This window comes from Sinohyriopsis cumingii, chromosome 3, assembly GCF_028554795.1.
Source record: "Sinohyriopsis cumingii isolate HCF-2022 chromosome 3, ASM2855479v2, whole genome shotgun sequence".
In the NCBI taxonomy this organism is placed as follows: Eukaryota; Metazoa; Mollusca; class Bivalvia; order Unionida; family Unionidae; genus Sinohyriopsis; species Sinohyriopsis cumingii.
Window position 1 is genome coordinate 90,572,194 of NC_142963.1, and position 26,367 is coordinate 90,598,560.

General features: G+C 38.0%; 1 protein-coding gene across 7 annotated transcripts in view; it reads right to left on the reverse strand.

Moving 5' to 3' along the window:
• LOC149803270 (uncharacterized) overlaps positions 1 to 17,585 on the reverse strand; it is a 350,601-nt gene extending 333,016 nt beyond the window's left edge. For all 7 annotated transcript variants that reach the window (XM_089952935.1, XM_089952932.1, XM_089952930.1 and 4 more), the window contains exon 1: positions 17,003 to 17,585. In XM_089952935.1, the coding sequence (XP_089809061.1) occupies positions 17,003 to 17,356 (354 nt within the window). In that variant the 5' untranslated portion in view covers positions 17,357 to 17,585. The remainder of the gene's footprint in view (positions 1 to 17,002) is intronic.
• Positions 17,586 to 26,367: the final 8,782 nt, after the last annotated feature.

Consider the following 26,367-nt stretch of genomic DNA (forward strand, 5'->3'; position numbering starts at 1 on the left):
GAGATCGCATATGAATAATGCAAGATGATCGTGGCTTGGCTCCTGAAATTTTATATGCATTTTTCTCATACACAAAAAAGTATTTTCTTCTTTAAAGTAAGAAGGAAAAAAAAAACCGCATAAAAAGTTTATATAGGTCTTTGCCAATGTCACAAACTTGGATTGTTTTTCCTTATTGGCTGCAAAACATACCATGTGGCTTTTTATTTATTGGTGACATTGTTGGCTGTTTAAACTTTTATATACAACCATTGGTGTGGAGTGCAGAAATTCAGAGGCCCCATGAAAGGATGCCGCAAACTGGATATAAAATGCACTGAAATTTATCTATTGTTACAAAAACAAATTCTTTGTCCATACTGACAAACCATCTAAACAGTGCATTGTTTTATCATAATCCGCTTATCTTGACACCTAGCATGAGTTCTGTATGTTGTGAAATATCCGCTTTTTTGTTGTTGACATTTCTGGTAACAGAAATCAACCGGATGAGGCATTGTCTCTTAATCTATCTTTCATCGGATTTTCGGCCGCTCGCTAGTAATTAATATATTTACAAAGACTGACATTTTTTTGTGGATGGTAAGTAAAAATCCTCTTCTTTTCACTCAGAATTAAATCCTTCAGAGCACTCACGTTTTCTGTAATAATCCTTGCCATCAAAACACCTGCATCTCTATCATTCATTGATCCTTTGTTAATTTTCAGACACATGCATGGAAGGCAGCATTACGCTGCTACCACAAATGTAAAAAAAAAATTACATCTTACTTATTGGTTTATTCAGATGGCATGGTGGGACTGTACCTAGAATAGTCTAAACAACGGCCAATTCCTTTTTAAAAATGTACCCAGATAAAATAGTTTGCTGAAATTTCAGAGGAAACAGATTACCTTTGAAGCATCGACTGTTATGAAAACGTACTCAGCAAATGGAAAAAATACCAGTCTCAATCATGCAATACAATTATTTGATGTTGCCGCCACAATAAGAAATGGGCATTCGTTTGGTTCTCCAAAGCTGTCCTTTAGTGGTGACTTTAATAGCGCATGCACCCTTCATCAAAGAAAGCCAACTACAATCTTTCAATAACAGCAAAGAACTTTTCTTCAAAGGAAGTCAGTACCAAACTTAAATAAAAGTGATGGAATCTGATGGATTTTTGCATTTTTCAATGTGACTGGAACACATTAACTGTGCTGTGAAAGTTTCCTTTTTGAAGGGGAAAAAGTTTATGCTTATGAACGCTACCAACGGCAGCTTACAACACAAACTAACTTTTACCGACTTGGAACGTACTTTAAAGTAAACATGTTTCATTATTCCTTACAAGATTGTGCTATGTTTTTCCACAGAATTCAAACCAATATGACATGTCACAAAATTATTGAATATTTTAAAGCTCTGTGTGTGCATATTTTCTATGGAATCACTTGTATTGTGGATTCAATGTATATGATGAGGTTCGCAGGTGAGTACACGGTGTTGATACTCTCTATTCATGCTATACATTAGACATTTATATATAAACAGGATTCCCGTATATGTACCAATTCATGGTTGTCAAAATAAAGTAAACTATTATATGTCTTCTCTGTTTTCTCTACAGGTGTATTTCTCATTTAATATGCATCAATTTAAGATGGTAATTGTGCCAACAAAGCACATATTTTACCGCCCACATTTATTACCCCCCACACACACAATTTTTGGAGGAGTACATTTTCTTCAGCTAAATGACTTAGTTGCATATAACACAGTTCGGTATATAATGCGGTCGGGTTTTATGGCTCCCAACTACCGTGTTATAGCGGGGTCACACTGTATGAGTAATACTCAAAATAAAAGGAAGAATATTGTGTCAATCAAGTCACACGGTAATTACAAATGCTTGTCAGGTAAATACAGTAGTCCCCCTCTTATAAGGCCACCCCTAATGCAGCAGGGAAGTGGCCTTATAATGTGGGTGGCCTTTCTAGAGGGGGATGACAAATGCGAATAGTAAATACATATGTAAAAAGTCACAAGTACATTTAATTTTAAATATTTAATATTTTGATTAAAAAATCGCATGCATGATGTGAAATAAATGTAAAACAAACTTTGTCATCATTTGCAAAAGAATGCTATGAATAACCATTGATACAGTTTTAAAACTGTCTTTATAATTATGATACAGTTCACATCACGTCACTTTGTTGGTAACAGTCTAAAAAACAAACCAGTCTCATCACATTAAAAATATCCTTGCTGTCATATCCTCTGCATATATCGTTTAGACTTTTGTTCCAATCTTCGACAACTTCATTATTAACATCAGCTGATTCGCCAGTAATGACAGAACACTTGATATTGTGTTGCACTTGAAATCTGTGCAAACCATCCGTTACTTGCGGTAAAGTCGTCATATCCCAGTTCAACTGACAAAATTTTTGCTTTTTCTTGTCTTTCAAATCAGGATACAAACGTCTCCTGGCTTAAACAATCTTCCTTTCTCCGTCCATTTCACCTTTCCACTTCTGCAGAATTGTTTCATTATCTTTCACGATATTGTTTATCTGAGTCTTCCCGACCTTAGTTTTCTGCAAGGATCCTCGACGACCCCCACCCGTGAGTTGAATTACTTTCACGTTCTCTTCTAAACTGAGAATTTTTATTTTCCTCCATGACATGTTGATCTTTTTGCAGTAAGTTATTCATGTTGCCAACTACAATACTGATAAAACAATTTTGTATGCATCTAAACAAATTGCCGTGTGTTTTTAAAGGAAGTGACCTTGCCACGTGATTCGTTAGTCTCAGTCTGGTACCCTATTGTTTTTATACATTTCTTGAAACTAGGTGAGAGAAGCCAAACGGCTTCAATATGTACCATTAATATCATGCAGATTTGACCTCGCGGCCGCTAGGATTTGTAATTTTGACAATTATTGTCAGTAGTAATAGCCTCTGATTACCAAAGTGAACAAGCTCAACATCTTACTAAGGGAAGCCATAAAGGCTATTAAACCATTTTCCTGCTGACTTGGGTATTGTACATCGATACTGCCACTTCTCAGCTGTTACTACTGTTCGATAATTGTATTCTTAACCCATTACCTCATACAACCGTCTTTGGACGCCTCTACAAAAGTCGCATCGAAGCGACTTTTGACGCTTCTACAAAAGTCCCATAGAAGCGCCTTTTGACGTCTGCTGTAAACATCAGCCATTTTAAGCCGGTTTTCGTAGCGCCACCTTCGGGGAAAACCCCTTATTAGATACTACATTCATTTCTGTGAATGACAATTACGTCAGATCATGTGGTCACTGTTTATGTACTGGTCGATATCTGCTATTTAAAGTAACTAGGTCGTAATCTCCACTCTCCAAAATGGCGGTCGCGGATTTCATTCAGTACTTACGAAGTTTTCATGATTAGAATCACAACTATGAAAGATTCAATAACCTAGGTAAAGGCTCTGATATTGATATAGGCTGCAATTAGTTTTTATAAATTATCAAATTTAGATGACTTAGTGATGTAGACACAGATGAAAAACTTGTAAATTTCGAGTATGAGAAATGGCAGCTCTACGGTTGGTCACACGGCCTCACTGACATGACGGTGAACGAATTCTCTCCAGATTTTAAAGCACATAACAAATTCTTCCGTGATAAATAATTACACAGCTATAACAATCGGTCTTTACTCTTAAATTGTTCCACATGTAATAGATGTGTACCAAAAATGTAAAATGGTTAAAATTGCTGTTAAACGTAACATACACTACATTGCTTAATAGTTCACAGGCAAGCTATGCGTATGCGGTCGACTAGGTAACCTGTGTTCTATGTATAGCGAGCTGCACTTTGTCACTATGCTCTATGAGGTAAAGGGTTAACAATTATCAGAGTGACTAAACCAGACATCTTATGACAACACAGCAGTAAGGCTAATTGGATTACATGTAAGTACCCTTTTGTATGGATTAAAATTTGAGTCTTTCTCGGTTTTTATGGAATAAATTTGGCATCTCGTGAGGCGTAAATGATATAATATTAACCTTAGTGATAAATGTACTTTACTGAACACTTCTTTTAGTAACGAGAACCTGACATCGGGAAACAGAAATCGGATTACTTAACACACGTTGTGAATACAATACTGGTTCTGGATACATATTCAAATAAAATGCGGCCGCTTGTGAGGGGTAAATTTTATGATTTTGCACTAATATGCTGGCCGCTGGTCGCGTTAGCCGGGTGGCCTTCCGCGAGGGGTACTTTTGAACACAAACTCGTCGGTGCCAGCGGATTCTGGCCGTAAGGAGCGGGTGGCCGCTGGTCAGGGGGACTGTTCAAGAGGGGGACTACTGTAATCCCCAAACTGCAGAACTAAATAAGTCCACCTTCCACTCAAGTTGCGTTACTATAGGTACCTTGTATGGGCAAGGATAGCAAAAGACCATATTTTACCACTACAGATGATAATCAACCGATCTCATGAATGCATGGTTGATCACTTGCACAGATGGGTGAAAATTATGTTGTAAACAATACTTTAGAGTAAGAAAATGAAATAAAAGACTTTCTTACCTTTACAGGAGCTGCATTTGTAATGGACAGCATAGCAAGTCAACATCACGACACTGTAATTTGTTCCACACAGTATTGTGAATTTTATGCTATCTGTAACTCTTTAAGTTATCAAGTGAACATTAAATATAGCTAAAAATACTTAATTCATTTCACATAAAATACTTAAAAATAATTAATATACCTTTAGCTAAATTCAATGATGCTGACATGAAAATTTACAGAGTTATGGATAGGATAAAATTTGTGATGCGGTATGGAACAAACTAATCCCATTCTAATATTATGACTGACAGTCACCAACTTAAACCATACACAATTAAATACTTGGTTCAGACTTCACTTATAAAGTAAATAGTTAAAATGTTTCCATGTACCGCATAAAATGTTTAATTGTAGTGGATAGGTGAGAGTGAAAGCATTCAAGTTCAGCATCACTAGATCACAAGACTTAGTCATCTATATACAGACACTTGCAAAATCCAAACCAAGACAGTCCTCCAGAAAACAAACACATGAACTCTTTATCTTCTGTTAATGCATCTATGCAATGCTAATAGTCCAAAAGACACATATATAAGTTGCTGACAATACTCTCTCTCTCTGTTCACTTGTACACGCATTTCTGTCCAAGCGTTGGGAAACTCCCGAGATGCATATAAATGTTTCATATTAAATCTTTGAACATAAAATTATAAAAGTGTATAATTAGTAGTTTTACAGCCTGAAAGTGGGATCTTCCATCAAAACAAGGTAAGTTGTAAAAGTGAAACAAAATGGAAACATTCATGTATTCCAATGATTCCAACTTAAATTTGATGGATCTGAAAGTTATGTTGACTCTGAAATGATATGCCAAAAGAAGACTCTTCCCAAGTAGTCATCTACTTCAGTTGCACAAATGAAGCCATTTCATAGAGTACATGTCGTTTTTAATATAATGCAAATTCCAGACTAAACACTGGCAAGTGTTTAAAATTCTATTTCTCATTAAATTACAAAGTTTGCATGGGACTGACTGATACAGAAAACGTAAAGAGCTTGTGCACTTTCTCAAGTAGCTCTCACTCAGGCATTCATTAATTAATGATTCAATGGGGTTCTGCCTACAAACAGCTTTTAGACAGTAAAGGGTTCATTTGTTCTGAACAAGAGTAAATAAAAGCACCAATGGTATACAAAAATTAAACTCCATAACAAAGAAATATCTTGATCTTCAATCATTTATTCACAACTCAGAATATCAGTGATGGTTTTCAAGTTTCAGTACAACTGATTAGATATCAAAGCTGATGCATGGATTGCCCGTCAAAATGTAAATTCCTTGTTTCTCAATTTCTTTGCAATAGTTCTTGTTTCCTCCATGTACAAATATTTGAAATATGTGCCACAGAACATGAAAAAGCCTTTGAGGTGTAATCCTTAGAAATTAGAACATGATGTCTTTATCTTGAGCACTTGTATTGGGAACTGGCACAGATTTATTAATGGTACTTTAAAAAATGAACTTATCGATCGCTGCACCACGATTAAAGATTCTGCAACACAAACAGATTCAAACAGAAAGTGACTGCTTGGATTAACATCTATGAAACATAAACAGAAATTGTCTTATTTCACCCTGAATCAAATACCAAACCCTTGCAATCCTCAAATAGGTAAGTCAACTCTCCTTCTGGTGTTGTGTTGTTGCCATCAATCCCTGATCAAACTCGGCAGTGATACAAGTCTACAACTGTATGAAAAGAATAAGTCTGCTTCTTACAGACTTTGATGTTGAGACAGTTAACTTTCAAGACCGAAAATATGTTTTAGTTTGTACATGAATACAGACAGCATCTTCTTTTTCTGGTACAGAGGCAAATTTTATTGGCAAAAAATAGCATATTCCAGTGAAACAGAACCTGGGGCCTCCTTCTGCAGACAAAACAAAGTAGCCATCTTAATGGGAAGGCATGCCCATGCTCCAGTTGAGATACCCATTTTGGACAATCCAGCGTTCAACTGGGAAGGTTGAATAGGCCACCTCTGAGTTTTATCTATATTATAAACACACTGGTGCATGTTTAAAACTCATATTCATATGCACTGTATTTTGGCAATATCAAAAAATAAAACAACAGAAGCTATACATTGTAATGAATTTTAACTGAGCAACCAGATTACAGTATTGTAATTGCAAGTTAGTAAAAATGCTTAATCAACTATCCTTAATCAAGAATTTTTCTTTCTACTTTCTGAAAGTTCACTATAAAATGGCAGTTTAAAAGATGTCTAAACTTGTTTTAAATAACCCCTGTACCATGTACGTGAGAATGCACATCTTTCAAATTATATTGTTCGTCTTAATTTCTTTGTTGCCAATAAAACTTTACCAGAACAGCTCACAGACAACACACTGAAAAATTAATATCAGTATATGAATGAACTTAACCCTTTTTTCTCTCAGCCAAATCAACACAGCCAACATGCCAGTCCATTTATTTTCAGGTGTTTTCTTAACTCTTTAGCTACGACTGTCGCATCTAAGCGTCTCCTGTAAATAGCTCCTGAACCCCACTGACGAATATATGCAGTGCCAATAAGCCTAGTTTACTACCCCAGTATCGCATCTATGCGGTCGTGACCACTATGTTAACTAAACGTTGATTGGTTGAAAGTAAAGAAGTTTACATATTTTTGATTCTCATAACCAATGAGAGGACTGGTTACTCAACATTTTGATACAAGTTTGAAAGCTGAGAGGTTAAATTTAGACACACTGTAAGAGGTTTTCTGCACTTTACGAAACAGGTGTAGTTGATATAAACAAAGATGGATTCCAATTTAGATATGAGCAACTTTGAAGGGTTCAGTGCAAGCAATATTGAAGAATTTAATGGATCATTTGTAGAAAATGGATCAGATATTGATATTAGTCCAGTTTCATCAACAGATGTAAGTGATTTTGAATCAGATGACGAGGAAGTCAGTCCCACTTGCACAATGGAGTGATGACCTCGCCGTGTTCGAGATCAATGATTTTGATTCTCTTGTTGGTTCAACAATCGAGCTTGGACTACTAAGCAGCAAGAAAGATTTTTTCCTGAGGTTTTTTCCTGAATGTCTGGTGGAAAAGCTTGTGAAAGAAACAAACGATTATGCCAAGAAAATGTTGGACCAAAAACAAGACCAGAAATGTATGAAACCAGCATCACAGAGATGTGGGCATATCTTGGAATATACATCGTCATGAGTATTATGCAGATATCTAAATATTCCATTGCCTGGATGACATCTGTATGTTTTGGGATCACAGGAATACCTGAAATCAGGACAAGAGAAAGGTTTGAATAAATAGGGAAATATTTCCATGCCAACGATACAAGCGTCAAGCCACCCAAAGGCCAACCAGGACATGAAAAGATTTTCCATTTAAGACCTTTCTACGACACAGTTTTGCATAAATGCCTGGAAAATTATGACCCTCCCAGAAACCAGTCATTTGATGAAGGCATGATTGCTTATAAAGGAAGACTGTCATTTAAGCAATATCTGCCAGCCAAACCCACAAAATTTTGCATTAAAGTCTGGGAAAGAGCCCATCCTCAAACTGGTTACATCCATGAATTTCAAGTATATGTTGGAAAGCCCGATGGACAGAGAGGGAGAGTGACAGAAGAAGGATTTGGATCTAGGGTGGTTAAAGACCTTACCAGAAAAATAATAAACAAACACCACCACATCTATATGGACAATTTCTTTTCAAATCCCCAATTATATGAAGATTTACGTCGAGATGGACTCTTCTGTTGTGGTACCGTCCGAGGAAATAGGAAAGGAATTCCAGAACCTTTAAAAAACGCTAGTGGTTTAAAAAGCCAGGGGGATATGAAAATTATGCAAAAAGAGACTCTGGTCTGTGTTGCCTAGAAAGACAAGAAAATTGTCCATATTTTACATAAGAACATGGATCCCAAAAAGCTGTCAAGTGTAACTCGAAGAGAAAAAACCGGCCGACGAAAAGAAGTAACTTGCCCAAAAATTGCAGATGAGTATTCAAAAACAAAGAGGGAGTGGATATTGCAGACCAAAACAGAATGCAATACAGTTCTTGTCGTAAAGCAAAGAAATGGTGGAAATATCTTTTTTGGTTTTTCATTGATACAGCAATATGTAATGCCCTGATATGTATGAAAGAGTCACCAAACCACCAGATCAAAACCAAGTCCGGAAAAGAAAAGAAAAGAACACAGCTTGAATTCAGAATGAACTTGGCCAAATGTATGGTTGCTGGCTTTCAGGGAAGTAGGAAAAGAAAAGCTCTGTCCAATGTTGATACTGAAGGTTTAAGGCACTGGCCAGGATGGTTCTCAAAAGGTGGGAGATGCAAGATGTGTGTTAGGGAAGGGAGGAGACATGAAGTTTTCATAGGATGCAAACAATGCCAAGTACATTTATGTGTGGATAACGACTGTTTTGAGAGGTACCACTCTCATCTTTTTAATTAGAGTGTGGATTTCATTCATGTTTTTATATGTACATATGTAAATATTGGATTTATTTTGTGAGATTCAATACAGTTTACATGACTGGGATTTCTTGTATGATGGGATGTGGGAGTATATAAAGTGAAAATATATGAATAACAGACACTATACAAGGTAAGCTGTTTTTTATTTCACTGAAATCCTCCAAAAGCTAATGAAATAATGAATATAAATGTAACCATGTTTTTATTGTCAGTTTCTGTAGTCTGCCATGATGATGCTCTAGTATTCAGCCTAGCAACCAGCCTCAGTAACTGATATGAAACTGCACAACAGATGTAGTAGCTAAAGGGTTAAGTGAAAACCCCATGTTAATTAGGAGTAGCAATATAAAGCTGTTCAAGATGGCCAATATCTTGTCCATATTGGATGAAGATCTGCACCATTTTTATTTGTGACCAACTAGACATCATAGTGTCTTTTAGTGAAAGCACTGTGTTGATATGATCACCCCCATTCAGGAGGGGTAGCAATAACAAGATTTTGGATGTCAGATGTAGTGAGACTGCACAACAGCTGTAGCTAAAGGGTTAATGAAACCACTCACTTTAGAGGTTCGTTACAAGTCCATTGATAGGATTGCAAATAAAAGGTATTATTATTTATCTACATATTGGTAGCAACGTTAGGCATTGGTTATAGAGTATTAACTTAACCATTTTTTCTTCATATGTTTACAAAAATGAGTGGACTCAGAATACATCCTTGGCTGTACAGTGTGTCTTTAATTCCTCACCATACCAGTGTCCCGTACGTTTTAGACCTAAATAATTGCATTTTCAACCAATGGTTTATGAAAAAAGACAATCTAATAAAGTAGTGTTGTGATTTGGATTTTTAACGTAACTTTTAACAATTTTTCAGTCATATCGCTACGATGTCTGCAATGTGGCAGTTTATAGTGATGTCTAGCACTGGGGCATCATGCCGCAGACATGTAGCATGATGTCCCACCCAGTCACATTATCCTGATACCAGGCTGACCAGTCCTAATAAAGTAGTACTTTCCAGACATAGCCATATCTGCAATTACTTCCCCATGACAGGTTGGCTTATGGTTCCAAACTGATTTTTATAAAGAAAATAATGTACACATGGCAGTTAAAATATTCATGTTAATGATTCTATTCTGAAAACACAAACTGCTATTTATATAAGTTTAAATTTCCAAACACAAGTCTGTTTTTATCATCAAAGGATAACTTCCGGAAATCGGGCAGAGATAGTTGCTTACTTACTCGATGAAAGAGTTAATGGTCAATCAATTATCATAACACATGCATGTGAATGTGCAAAAGTAGGTTTGTCAGCGCGACTGATATCAACAACAATTATTTGATGGCTTGAAGCCTACAATTCATCCTGATATCTAACATAACATTGGGTTTTATTTCATTCTCTGTTGCCACCTGTTAGCATTTACCTGAAGTATTCATTAATCGCTATTTCACCAGACTGTTTATTTATAGTGTAATGACAACTATTTATCATTAAAAAAACTTACATAAAATATGATATCTTACTTAGAACTTGCAAATTTCACAATATGGATTCTATATTTATGGGCATTAATCACCATTTTCAATGATAAAACGAGCGATGTATCAAGGTTTAATTTACCAATTCTTATCATAATTTTTTCCCATTCAGCATATTTTAAAGATATTTAAAATATATTTTCTTTGGAAAAAATCGAGAGCCAAGCCAGACACAGCGTTATAATCGGCATCGCGAGTTATAGAGGGAGTGGTGTATACAAATGTTTATCTATCAATCTGTGGGATCAATTTACATACATGCATACATACATACAGTAACTGCATACATATGGAATTAAAATAATTTTAGTTTATGGATGTTCATGATCTCATTGAATTATTATTGCCAACCAAATGATGCAAATATTGTCTGTTAAATTACCCACAAACACATTGGCATTTATACCTGAAAAAGATGCAATCTTCATAGATTGTGTCCGAAAATGTGAGTTCTAGACAAAAAGCTATAGTTGAGCAAACAAGGATCGCGCTGGGCTTCACCAATGTCACAAATTCCGATTTTTTCCCTTATAAGCAATAAAATATACCATCTGGCAATCTTTATGGCGACAACATTTTTGGCTGTTAAAAACTGTATATAATCTTGGTCTTGGAGTTGAGAAATTCAAAAGCACCATGACAGGAAGCCGCAAATCTGGACACAAAATTGCACTGGAATCTATTGTTACATAAACAAATCATTTATTCATACTGACAAACCACCCTATCACGACATTGTTATATCATAATCAGCTTATGCTGATGTCTGACCTTAGTAATTTGTGCTGTAATATAACCTAAATAGTCATGCTACCTGACTAGCTACAATCAACCACCTCTGAAATTGGGAACGGGAATGACTACAATCAACCAGAAAATGCTCAAACTTTAAAGAAAACTGATCATGTTTGAAGCATTGATCATTTTTTATATATATATAGCTAATGAAAAAAATTACGTCACCGTCAATGTTTTACAATTATCTGATTTTGCTGCAGCACTAACCAACGGCATTTGTTTGGTCCTTTAAAGAGAGTCTTTATTGGCGCCTTCAATAACGCATGAACCTTCATCAAAGCAAGCTTAAGACCTTTGATCACAGAAAGTCGGCAACAAACTTAAATAAAAGTATTGTTTCATTTTTCATTGTGATAGGAACATATTTATTGTGCAATGAAAGTTTCCGGTTTGCAACAACAAAGTTCATGCTTATAATAGCTATCAATGGCAGTTTAAACCCACAAGTAAAGTTCCAATATTTTCAAACAACAGATATCTGGCCATCAAGTTAAATGAAGGTGGAACAACTTGCAGGAAAGTTAAAACTTTTTAATTTGTTCACATGTTTTCATTTCCCTATGAACAGCCTCATCCAAATGGTAGCCTCTCTATCATTATCTCTGGCTGACCCAGAAGGGATTTGACTGATACATGAGTTTTCTAACATTGGATCGAATACTCGAATTCATGGATTTTTCATATCATCATCATCATCATCATCATGTCTCATGACCTAGTGTGGTCGTTGAGGCACTGTGCTGCTGAACATCTGACCAGTTCCCTCCATTTGTCTCAATCATGTGCCAATGCCTGTGTCTCCGCAGAACTTTTCCTGGTCCATCCTGTGATGTTGTCAGTCCACTTTTTTCTCTGTCTACCTCTCCTTCTGCCACCCTGGACGCTGCCCTGCAGGACTGTTGTGGATAGACTGTTGGCTTTAGTGACATGGCCATACCATTTCAGCTTTCTCTTTTTGACGGTGGTGAGGAGGTCCTCACATTGGCCTACTTTGCGCCTGATGGTGTTACGCACTTCTTCATTTGTGATGTGGTCCATGTAAGAGATGCCAAGGATGGTTCTGTAGCATCTCATTTCAAGTGACTGGATTCTTCATTGTAATTCTGCTGTCAGGGTCCATGCCTCACATGAGTCCAAAAAGACTGAGATGACTAGAGCTCGTAATAGTCTGATTTTAGTTTTCAGACAGATATTCTTGTCTCTCCAGATGGGTCTTAGCTTTGACATAGCTGCCATTGTTTGTGCTGCTCTTGACAAAATTTCTGCTCTTGATCCCTCTTCAGTGATTATAGAACCAAGATATCTGAACTGGCTCACTGTTTCCAGTTCATGTCCTCTGACTTTAATCTTGGCTGAGATTTGTTTGCCACTATTTGTCATCAGTTTTGTCTTCTCAGCGCTTATCTCCATGTCAAATCTGGAAGATGTTTCATCCAGGTTCTTCACTAAGGTGGCTAGCTCATCTTCACTGCCTGCCAGCCCATCAATGTTGTCTGCAAAGTGGAGGTTGGTGATGTTACGCCCCCCAATGCTGACTGTCCCACAGTGGTTTTCCAGGGCTTCACTCATGATGCGCTCTAAGTAGATGCTGAAAAGCGTGGGTGACAGGAGACAGCCTTGACGCACTCCCACTGTTGTCTGGAACCAGTCCCCCACAGCACCTTGGGCAATTACTGCAATGGTAGCCTTGGCATACAGCTGCTTGATGGTATTGGTTAACTTCTGACCCATGTTATACTTCTTCACTGTGGCCCACAATGCCTCATGCCACACTCTGTCAAAGGCCTTTTTGAAATCTATGAACACATGATAGATGTCTTGTTGGTGTTGCGAGTACTTTTCGCACAGAACCCTGAGATTGAATATCTGTTGTGCTTCTTCCACTCCGGAACCCGGCCTGTTCTTCAGCGATTATTTCTTCTGCTTGTGGTTTCAGTCTGTTCAAGATGATCTTCAGCATTACCTTACTAGCATGGCTGATCAAACTGACAGTTCTGTAATTTTGGCACAGCTGGAGATTGCCTTTTTTGGGAAGTGTTATAATCACTGACTGGGTCCATTGTGTTGGCCATTCACCTGTCTGCCAGATCTTGTTAGATTTTTGTTAGTAGTTCTTTCACTGATTCTCCCCCATTCTTGATAAGTTCAGCTGGAATGTTGTCTACTCCAGCTGCCTTCCCATTCTTCAGTGCTCTTATTGCTGACTCCACCTCCTCTTTGAGAATGGGGAAGTCATCATCATTTGAGGAGTTTGGAACTTCAAGCACCTCTGGGTCTCCTGTGGACTGATGGTTGTAGAGTTCTTTGCAATACTCAGTCCATCTTTCTGCAATGTCACTCGCTTCTGTGAGGCATTTTCCATTTTCTTCTTGAATGGTACTGACTCTTGGTTGTTTCTGTCGGGTGAGGTCTTTCACAATTTGGAATGCCTTTTTGCTGTTATTCTTTATCAGACTGTTCTCCATTTCTGTGCACTTTTGTCCAATCCAATTTTCTTTGCTTTGCTCAAGCTTTTTCTGATATTCTTGTTCATTTCTCGGTACTTCAATGCCCCTGTTGTGTGTCAGGTGTTTTTTAGTTCTCTTCGGGCATCACACAACTTCAGAATCTCTTCTGTAACCCAGGGTTTTTTCTTCGGGCGATGGAGACCAATGATGTCCTTGGCAGCTGCTGTCATGACTGTGTTCAAGGTGTCTGTCATCTCATTGACATCACCATCCATCACAAGGAGTGGAGCAAATTTTCCTCCAATTGTGGCTTGGAATGACTTGCAGATGTTAGGGTCCTTCAGTTGTTCAAGGTTGAATTTGAGCCTGATGTTCTTTGGCTTGTTAATTTTCTTCGGCCTCACTTGGAAGTTCATAATCACGAGGTCGTGATCACTCCCAACATCAGCACCTGGGAATGTCCTTGTTTTTGCTCTATTGATGCCAGATCGGTAACGGTTTTGAACCAGTATGTAGTCGATCTGGTTGTGATGGGTTCCATTTGGTGAGTGCCATGTCCAGCATCGTGAAGCTTTGTGTTGTCCCAGGATGTTGGCTAGTACCAAGTTGTTGTAGCTTGCAAACTCAAGCAGCCGTCTCCCTCTTTCATTGGTAAGCTCATAGCAAGAAGGTTCACAATGTACATCCCAGTCTTTTAGAGCATCTTTGCCAACTTTGGCATTCCAGTCTCCTTGGACGATGAGGATATCTTTCTTACTGACCATGTTTAGAATACCCTGTAGTTTGTTGTAAAACTCCTCTATTTCTTCATCATCATGATCGGTAGTTGGAGCATAGACTTGAATAATTGTGATGTTAAAGGGAGATGCTTTCAGACGAATGGAAATGATTCTGCTAGATATGGGGCAGCATTCAAGCAAAGATCCCTTGATGGCTTTGTTTACAAGGAAGCCTACTCCATTTATGGACTTGTCACACTCTCCATTATAGTATAATATATGCCCATCTTCGGTTTGGTGTTCTCCTAGGGATTTCCATCTAACTTCACATAGTCCCAGAATGTGCCATGTATAGTGTTCCAGCTCATGTGTCAACTCTTGGAGTCTTCCAATTTGCGCCAGAGTTCTAATGTTCCAGGTGGCGATGGCAATGTTGTCTCTCGCTCTGATTGTATGCATAGTACCAATAGCACACTTGTCACCTCCGTCCTGGTGGACAACGGCAGGCGCGGTCCTTGTTGACCCGGGTGATAACCGATCCGGTATTTTAAGCTCAGATTTGTCCATTTAACACGTTGTGGAATGTACTACACAAATGTAAGTTGCCAATATTCAGGTGTATTTCAGACCAGTTGCTTCATTTAACTGAAATGTCCATTTTTTTCTCTGTGTAAATCCTAGCCACTGATGAAAGGACATCTCTTAAAAATTTAATGTGCATGCAAAATTTCAATTTATTTTTACCCTTTCCTTATCTAAACACCCACTTATGTCGACAATATTATTTTGGTCCCGAGATAAACGAATAGTACTGTATTATGAAAATGACAACATTTTTTGAAAATTAGCACAAAATATTGAGGTTGGCGAATTTTTAAAACTAAGAGGCATTTAAATATTATTTTCCCCAAAAAACGATGGTATACAAAAAGCATACCATAAATACTGTACATGGAGAAGGGTTAAATCAAGTGTTCAGTATGCCCAAAGGGCATCAATGGATAGATAAAGTTACATAGTTTGGTTATGGCATTAAGTAAGCACCTGGCCAACTGATTTTAAGATAGGAAGAAGAAAAAAACACTTGTCCGAGACTATTGAAATGGAATTCTACCTGCCAAACTTCAACAACAGGATTTTCTCAGATCAAAATTTCATTAAAGAGCTGCTTGTTTATTTACATATGTATACATAAAACAGAGCAAAAGAAATTTTTTAAAATCTGTAGACCTTAATTTAAGTGAGTGTTGCTCTAATAGTTTCTCTTTTCTGCATGGAGCAATTTTTATCTTCTAGGATACTGTAAATTTAATTAGAGATTAACAAGTTTTGATATTAACTTGTAGAAATAAAGAATACTGTGTAAATACATGTATAACTGTTACATTTCATTGCTATTATTTTTTACACTTTATAATGATAATTTGCTTTTGAAACACTTTATGACACTATAACACTCCAATCATGCTATAAAAATGTCTGAAGTGATCACTGTTCTACATTCAACGATAAATATGGACAAATGGATAGGGATAATCCAACTGAGTGTTAATTGATGTCAAAATACATTATAACTGGACATAATCAACCATGGATTAACTGGAATTGTTTTAAATAACAATGATGCAAAGAAAATTAAGCCTACTGAGTGTGAACCCTGATCATATTTAAATTCTGTAAGAGACCATGATAAATGGATGGACCAATGTATTTGAAAGATTAATTGAAAACATGTCTGCATTATACTATCAAGCAATCATAAACCCAATACAAACAATTTAAGGAATGTGGACAAGCCAGTCTACTCAATTTGACAGGACACACTTCTCTAGTACACACAAAAGTGCTCCATTCCGGTGGATATAAAAACTACAGGCAGCAACAGACCTGGAATTATTTTAACCTTCCATAACTGACTAGATTTTCAAAGCAATCACAAATATTTCTAATCAAACATTTTACTTATTACAGGTAAATGATCTTGTCAATTACAACTAATATTTCCCATATGTACCATAAAATTCCAAATACAGGTCTACTAATTGGGTAAAAACCTTAACCAATTTTGAATTCCTTGAAAACAACATGGTAGCAGGAATGTAGTTAAATTTGAAAGTTAAGGCATTTTATATACACATTTTATGACTTTAATTTTATAAGACCGGAAGTGTTGCATTAGAAAGCATGAGCACAATTGACGAGACAATATCCTCATGTTGGGGCGGGTATAAGCAATGAGACCCATGTAACTCAAAGAAAATTAATACTTTTCCTTGAAAATTACTTTTGTTTCTTCTCCAAAATACCATGAATATAGCTAATGACAGAATCACGTGCATGTGGCTGGGGGCTTTAGCATTTACTAAGAGGTATTTCCTTGTTTGATACTCACGTATATTAAACCCGAGTAATAACGATCTTTTAGATTATGAAGCACAGATGCCTCATTAAGGCACGTCAGCTCAGCCATGTCTTCAACTTTGGTAAATTTGGGCGGATTCATTTTTTGACAGTCATCCCTGTGAAACTTGACTCTTTTCCCAGTTTCCTCGATTTGAACTTCGACTTCCTCTCCAAACTCCTGCTTTACGGACGCTGCAACGAATCCGTGAACCTCGTGAGGCACCCATATTAATTTTTTTGATGCCCATTCTGCTTGGACCATAGGGTCATTTATTAAATTTCTATCTACCGCCAGGTACTTTAGTTCCTGTTCACTCACGCCGGTATTCGGATCATCGGCCATTTTGATTTGCTATACCCTAGTACGTCCTTCCTGTTTTTAAAGTCTCTAAAGTGTTCAAGGAAAGTTATCCGTGGAAATATTCCTTGCAAAAATAACTTCAATTAAAATCCAATATGTTCAACAATATCCTCGATTCAAACACATTAAAAAAATGTAGGTGTCAACACGTTTAAACTTAACACAATGTACCTGGGCCTCCGCCCGCTTCTAACGAATTATAGAAAGCTAAGTCACGTGACAGCAAGAGGTGCACCAAGGGAGATAATAATTAGCATCATGATTGACAAGAACTTGCAAATTGTTTCTGTTGGTACACACATTATAAAAAGACCTATTATATTTTCTGCTAACAATTTTCATCTATAAAAATTTTTATTTATGTAAAATAAGAAAAATCTACAATCATGCAAAGAAATAATTGTGTTCTCTATATGTGACAAATTTTAGAAAGGAACGACAGGTATGCAACCTTGCTGAGCCCAGGAAATAACGAGGTCACACCTATTGAAATGCGACACATGCCGGAAAAATAAGGAATCCTGTTCCAAATAAAAGGAAGATATACTCAGTTCGTATGCAAAAATGTCAGTTTATATCCTACTTTATTCTTTTTTTGCATACAAAAAGTTAAGATATTGTGCTACAATCAAACTGCACTTGCCAATTATTGTGCTCGTCTGACGTCACATTGTGATGATCTCATTCTACAATCAAGGTGCAGTCGCTGCCAAACGTACCCTAATCACCTCTACCAGAGATGAGATAACATTAAAAATACATTACCTAATATGGAATAAAGAAAAGGGTGCTTAATTTATTCAAAACAGCTCCCGTAGTGTAAAGAAAATGTCACAAATCATGCATGTCTGAATTTTTTATGTACTAATTTGAAAGGAATATTGCATTCCTTGTCGTTTTAAAACAAACATAAACAAATTCATTAAGAATCAGATTTGCTTTTACATAATAAGAAACATTTGCTCGATGTAGCTATATCACCGACCACAAACAATAAAATAAAAATTAATTTAAACAATGAGACATACAAACTAACTTGTTTGTTTGGGGGGTTGGGGTGGGGTTATCATTTGTTGTTTTTTGTGGGGTTTTTTAATTTTTTTAATTTTTTGGTCTTATTTTATTTGGAGGGGGTATTTATGTAACTAGTTATTACAAATCTTGTTTTCGTGCTAAAATGCATACATCTATCTCTTTTATACAAACACACACAATTTATAATTTAAATTTATACCATTTATCAACTAAGTCCAGAGAAATAAATTTACAAGAAAGATTATACTCTCTAATTACATACAGTGTTAAAATACTCATGCAAAATGGCCGACCATTCACACTTACCCCATTTTACATGCATACAGATTTTAAGTTTTCAAATCTACAGGGACCAGGTGTTGGACAGTCTATGCGCAGACCTACAGAATCCACGCATGTACAATTAGCGTGAATGCATCGGAAGCATTAATGCCTTAAAACACATCAGCCACGGGGAACTAACGCATATGAAAACAGTACGCATGAATCATAAGTAACTGAAAGGTAAAAGCAAAGCTTAAGAACTAAAAGCAACTTAAACCTATAAGCAAGACGAAAAATATCAAAAACTAAAAACACTACATGTGCGACAGAGCTAAAAATAACAACATATATCTTCTAAAATCACACATGTTTAGTGTAACATATAAACTGAGGTGGAAAATCCATCTAAGTAAGTGTAAGCAACAGAAGCTACCTGGAAGGTGACTGGATGCTAATCGCAAATGTGCAAGATTAGAAACCAAAACACTAAGCATTAGCTGATTTATGGAACAGCACCACCTTCTTTACTTTTGTTTACATATAGAGCATCCCAGACCAGAAATTTAAGAGGGATTTAGAATTGTTAAAATGTCATTATTTCCGAAAATTATTCGCGACAGAGTTCCAGAATTCAGGAAATGCATACCTTAAAGATTGGATCCCATGCTTGGTATTTCCAAGTTAATAACGAGTAAGAATAATTTTGTTAAATTACTGGATCATTTAAGTGTGTTGGACATTTCATGTTTAAAATTGTGAAAATTTAAAGTACAATAGCCTGCATTAATCGGATTTGGAGAGACCATATATTTGCTAAATTCAAGAGTTCATAGTGAGGGTTCCTAAAATTATTGAAGACAAAGCTCAGATCTATTTCACTGGCAATTCTATAATTGTACATGCATTATGACTTTATGGTCTTAAACTACGTAATAGAAAAGAGCAAAAATCAACACGTTTTGTAAAATTCAATCAAGATTTTATTTCCTCTGAGCAGAAAGTGAATCTATAAAAATTACTTACGGTATTGCGAAATAAATCCCAAAAAGTCCCAAAAATTTAATACAAGTCTTAATGATTAAAGTTCTAAATAAAATTTAGTGGTATTCCAAAATAATAATAAAAAATTGCTGAAAGTGTTGATGTGCCTGTGGTGGCCTGTGTCGAAGTGATTTGCCAGGAGTCTTTTGTTGAATCATAATAATGCAATCCAAGAATATATCCTTATTGAATTTCACCATAAAATCCAAGTCTCTATTTCCAAAATATTATTTTTGAGCACTTTGTATTTCCAGAGAAGAATTACTTAAATTAAATAATTTGAATAAATAAATTCCAGCCCTAATGAAATATTGGACGTTGTTATTGTTGTAATAATACAACTGAATCTGCTCAGATCTTACAGCACAAATAAATAATTTCCAGTAACAAGATTATATAGTCCTCTATCTGACTTCATGTCACAATTAGCGTTAACAAAATACATATAGAAGGTCTATTACATACATTATAATATTTTTATTAAAAAAAACATGGCAAACACTACGTCTTTGACTCAGCCAAAGATTATAAACCATGCTCAGGACAGGTAGAAAATGAACTTGATTTTGCTATTAATTTAACCATTCCATTGATGTTCCATGATACCAATATTATATTCCTGCAATATCAAACTCGACCTTAATACTCTCTGATTTTTGTTTCTAGTCTTAACAATGAATATAAGGGGGATGTGATCACTAAATACAAAAAGCGGAGAAAGTTCCGAACTAATATACACTTTAAAGTGTTGCAAAGCCAGTATAAAGGCGAAGCATTCCTTCTCAATTGTGGAATAAGTTTGCTGGTGCCTGTGTGATTTCGTAGAAGAATAGCACACTGGACGAATTACACCATTTTTATCTTCTTGAATCAATCCTGCATCAACCCAAACATCACTTGCATCAACATACATTTTAAACGATTGACTGACGTTTGGACCTAAAAGAACTGGTGCAATTTTAAATATGGTCATTACCTTATCAATAACCTCCTGACATTTTTCACACCAACGAAAACTTGGTTTTCATACTCAATAAAATTGCCAGGGGTTCAGCAAGTATGGAAAAATTGGAATTCAATTTTCAGTCGTATACAGCCATGCCAAAAGATCGTATTAGTTGCTTTTTACTGATAGGCACAGGGTATTGAGAGATAGCAGTAGTGAAGGGGGATACCCTACGTACAATGGGAATTAGCATTACAGAACCCCTTGGGAAAATCTACGTACAATAGAAATTTAACATGGCGAAAAATCGTGGGTCAATCTACGTACAAGGGGAATTAACATGGGAATAAATCGTGGGACAATCTACGTACAAGGGGAATTTAACATGGGAATAAATCGTGGGTCACTTTACGTACAAGGGGAATTTAACATGGGATTTTTTTTTTTTTTAAATTTTTAAAAAAGGGGTAGGCAATGGAAAGGCTATCTCTTTTCGAGATATATGGCTGGCCCTGAAAAGGGCCTTTGGTTTATGTTAATATGCCCTTAACATAAAGGGCATTTGCGACATCTTCTTTTCCTCAAACTTCGTCTTACAGCAGGGCCATACATCAGAGTCCTCTTGAGGCAACCTTGTCTCTCTATATAGACTCTTCTTATCCACAGGCTGCTGTTGGTCCTGTGGACAACGGTCCACTTGGATCGGACATACATGAGCATGTCCGTCCTGAACATCATTGTTGACACAAGGGTTGAAGATTCAACGTCTGTCCACATGTTGAGGCTCCGAGAATAGGTGAATCAATGCAGTGAACTGCGCTTATTTATAGGGACAGAAAGGATTGAAACGGATTGAGTTCATTCACCAATCCGAACACGCGTTACAGAATTCAGTCAGCCCGCATCCAATCCGAAGAGAGCAGTCTGTGACGTCACGTAGTCTATATAGATTCGCTAGCGCTTGTGTGCAGTCAATCTATGCGACAGTGATTCAACATGACGGAAACTCAGAAAACGATCCATTGGGCTGCACCAACAGGGGAGACTGCCCAAGGGAACCCGGACTTACTTTCAGAAGAGGTGAATTGGGATTTTGTGGATTTTCTCTCCTCGCAAGAATTTGTTCCGGAACCTTCGTTACCTTCTTCATTACCGCAAGTGGAGAATTTTAGACAGAGACAGAAAGAAGAATTGGAGAAATTTATACAACGACAAAAGGAAGCCGAACAAGTTTTTCTCCTACAGCAACAGCAGCAAGAAGAAGAGGTAAGAAAAAAACAACAGCAGCAACAGCAAGAAGAAGTAACAGCAAAGAAACAAGAGGGTGAAAATCAAACGGTCACGGTACTGTTGGACATTTTAGCGGAGTTAAGAAGTCTGAAACAAATGTATCAGACTTCTTTATCACGACCGAAGAGAATACGACCTTCCCGAGCTAAACACGTCAACCCTGTGACTAAGCCTACCGTACCACCCTTAGTGATTTCAACCCAATCATCATCAACATTACGCAGTTCAGAAGTAGGCCTTGGCCGTGGCAAAGGCATAAGGCAGTTAAAGTTGATTGCTTAAACTCACCCCTACACCATAAATAAAAAAAAGGCCCTTTTCAGGGCCACCCACATTTCTCGAAAAGAAATGCAATTTCAATTTGCCAATAACTCAATAAAAAACCCACCCATTTTACCCTTATAGTACGTGTCTGTGTATGAGTGCGTGAGTGTACGTTCTTATTTTAAAATCAAAACTCAAAGACACTTACCTTTTATCATTCATTTATTCTTTTATCCATTTTTTTACAATCCAATTCACAATTCACAACACAACACTTTAATGAAAAGTTCATTGACTTCTTCTTTCTCCTTGTTTAGTCTCTCTGTTTTTTGAATTTCTTCACCGTCTTTTCCTCATTTTCTTCCCTTCTTCTTTTCTTCTTCTCCTGTTTCTTTGCCTCTTGTAAATAGAATTGTCTTTTTTCTTCCTCTTCTTCCTCTGAAGAATCCCTCTCTTCTTCCGAAGAATCCCTCTCTTCTTCTGAAGAATCCCTCTTTTCTTCTGACTCCTCTTGTTTCTTTTTTGGGCAATCTGGAGACCAATGTCCTTTTTCTTTGCAATAATAACAGGTATCTTGACTTTTGTCTTTTTTAGTCCCTGTTTTTGTTCTTTTTTGACGGTCTGGACACTCTGAAGACCAATGCCCTTTCTTCTGACAGATATAGCAAGTATCTTGACTTTTATCTCTAAAGGAAGGAGAGTAGTCCGTAGGCTGGTCTGAAGAGAATTTTCTAATGACCCCTCGCAAAGCTCTGACGAAACGTTCCATCTGGTTAGTCTCTTCCATCGTTGTGCTCGGCTTGAGTGTGAAATGAATAGTGAAAGGACAAGACACACACCCTTTTATATACGCTGGTCTGCTATGACTATAAAGTAGCTCATGGTGTTTGAACTTGAGTCATTTGACTTTTTGCTTTCAAGATGAAACGATCCCATTCATTCGAGAAGAAAGAAGAAGAAGAAAGTAAGAGGCAGAAACGTGATCTATCGCCTCGTACCAGGGCTGAAATCTTGGCACAAATTCATGCCAGTGATTTTGAAGAGGACATGAGTGAACCAGAATCCGAACCCTCTAAACCAAGTTAACCACCCTTAGTCAACCCTGAAAAGTACTATTCCATTCGAGAGACGGAAAAGCGCTCCTCTAGAAAATTTAGAACCACGGCTTACAAATACACAGTGAAGTTTAAAGATTTCAAGGCTGAAGTGCCGTTAGAGAAAGCAGAAGTGTTCATCACTGAGGTGTGGGATTCTTTGCTCACTGCACTCAAGCGACAATGCCAACCCAAAGAAGACGATCGCTTGAGACTTTCCATACAACACGACGGTTTGAAATCCCCTGTTTTGATCGAGTTTAGCACCCCTGCAGAATTGACTGCTTCCAAAGTCATGGACAAGATTCAACACGTACAACAATCTAATGATCAGTTTGACATCACCGATGGTAAAGCCACACTGGACATGACCCACGTCTCTCCTCCTCAAGGGACAGGACGCAAAAAGATGTTATTGGTGGACGACCTTCGCAACACCAAAACGAGTCTCGTCCGAATTAACAACCCTCATGACCAGATGTGTTTAGCCCGTGCCATCGTGGTGGGACGAACCTATGCCAACAAGAACGACACGGTAGAATGGAAAAGAACCTGGAACACTATTCAACGTTCCGACCGAGCCAAACAACGAAACGAAGCAGAACTCCTGTTACAACAAGCCGGACTGCCCAAAGACACACCCTGTGGCATTCCTGAGATGCAAAAATTGCAAGATGTCCTAGCTCCACGATACACCTTGAAAGTGCACCCTCAAGAAATGCGCGGGCCTCTATTGTTTCGAGGCCAAGATTTTAAGGACGGAAAATACATTCATGTTTATCATCACGATGTCCATTTCGATACCATTACCAGTATCACCGGATTCCTGGGATACGGTTATTACTGTGAGAAATGTGACCATGGTTATAACAATCGAGAGCAACACAAGCATTGTGGATCGAAATGCACAGGATGTTTGGCCTCTTCACCCTGTCTGAGCGAAGATCCAGTGCCTTGTTCAACTTGTCTGCGCACGTTTGTCAGCCCTACCTGTTACCAACAACATTTGAAGACGCAAGGTTCACAGAAAAAATGCGCTTGTCACCTCCTGAGATTGTGCTCTACGTGTGAACAAGTCATACGTACCAATAATACCAAGGCACACGTATGTTCAGGAAAGAAAAAATGTCACATTTGTCACCACATCGTGGACTTGGAACACGAATGTTACGTGCAAAAATACCAACCCCCAACAGAGAAAGAGGACGGTCACAAGAAGAAAGGCAATTTCATCTTTTTCGATTTCGAATGCATGCAAGAGACTGGCATTCACATTCCTAATTTCTGCGTGGCTCATCGAGCGTGCGAGAAGTGCATTCAAGAACCTATCTTCAGTCATTGCCCTCACTGCAGCAAGATTCCCGGAGGGCGTGAAAAAATCTTTCGGGGACCAAACACGTTAGCCGATTTTGCCCAATGGGTCTTATACCCCGTCGACAAGACGTGGAGCCAAGAGGACATCGAACGTTACGGAGATTGTCATCGTCATGCCACGGTGATGGCTCACACTTTTTCCGGATACGATGGACAGTTTCTTCTCAGATACTATACGGAACAAGGCACCGAACGTCCTAAAGTGACTTTGAACGGAGCCAAAATCATTTTCATGCAAGTGGGACAAGTACAGTTTAAAGATTCGATGAGCTATTTGGCCATGCCTTTGAGTCGAATGCCTAAAACGTTTGGAATGACAGAAATGGCTAAAGGGTACTTTCCACACTTTTTCAATACGGAAGCCAATCAACACGCCGTTCTACCCCATTTGCCCGAGGCTCACTATTACGACCCCGACAACATGCGTACCGAACAACGAGAAGCTTTCTACGCTTGGTACCAGGCTCACGCTTCGGACCCTTTCGACTTTCAGGAAGAAATGTTAAAGTATTGTCGTTCCGACGTGGACATTTTACGGCGTTGCTGTGGAAAATTTCGAGAACTGTTCATGGAACACGGAGGGGTCGATCCTTTGAAAGAAGCTTGCACCATTGCCAAAGCGTGTTCCTTAGTGTATCGACAACGATTCATGCCTGAAAACACCGTGGCTGTCATCAGTCCTCAAACGACCCACTTTGTCAAGCGTCAATACTCGGTCAAAGCCCTACGCTGGTTACATTACTTGTGCGACAAGGAAGACAAGTGGATTCAGCATGCTCGCAACGGAGGGGGCGAAAAGACCATCGGAACGTATTCGGTCGATGGCTGGGACTTAGAAAACCCCAAGATCGTGTACGAGTTTAACGGCTGCTTATTTCACGGATGTCCCGTTTGTTACCCTGACCGTGGCACTAAAAATCAGTTTTTGCAACGAACCATGGAAGACTTGTACCAGGACACTTGTCAGCGACGCCTAAAGTTAGAACAGCAAGGATACCAAGTGGTGGAAATGTGGGAACACGAGTACGATCACCGTATGAAAACCGATCCCGAGTTTAAACGCCTCGTGGAAAGTTACCAGTTCATGGACCCGCTGAACCCGAGGGATAGTTTGTACGGAGGAAGGACCAATGCCACCTGTTTGCTGTACCAAGAAGACGAAGAGAAAGGAGAAGAAATCAAATACTTGGACGTGTGTTCGCTGTATCCCTACGTGTGCAAATATTGTCGCTTTCCTGTAGGGCACCCGCAATTGCTGACGGAACACATCGACCTGGTCAACATTCGACAATACGAAGGCTTGATCAAGTGTAAAGTTTTGCCTCCCACGAACCTATACCATCCCGTCTTACCTCACCATTGTCAAGGCAAACTGATGTTTCCCTTGTGCCGTACTTGTGCCGAAACGTGCAACCAAGACCAACCTTGTCAGCACAGCCAGGAAGAACGGGCCTTGACGGGAACGTGGGTCAGCGTAGAATTGTTCAAAGCTCTGGACATGGGATACCAACTGTTAGAAGTGTACGAAATTTGCCACTTTCCCAAGACACAACAATACCGCAAGGGTGACCCCACTCAGAAAGGCATTTTCGCCGACTACGTGGATGCCTTTTTGAAACTGAAGCAAGAAGCCAGCGGCTATCCTTCCTGGTGTCACACTCCCGAAGACCAAATACAATTCAAAG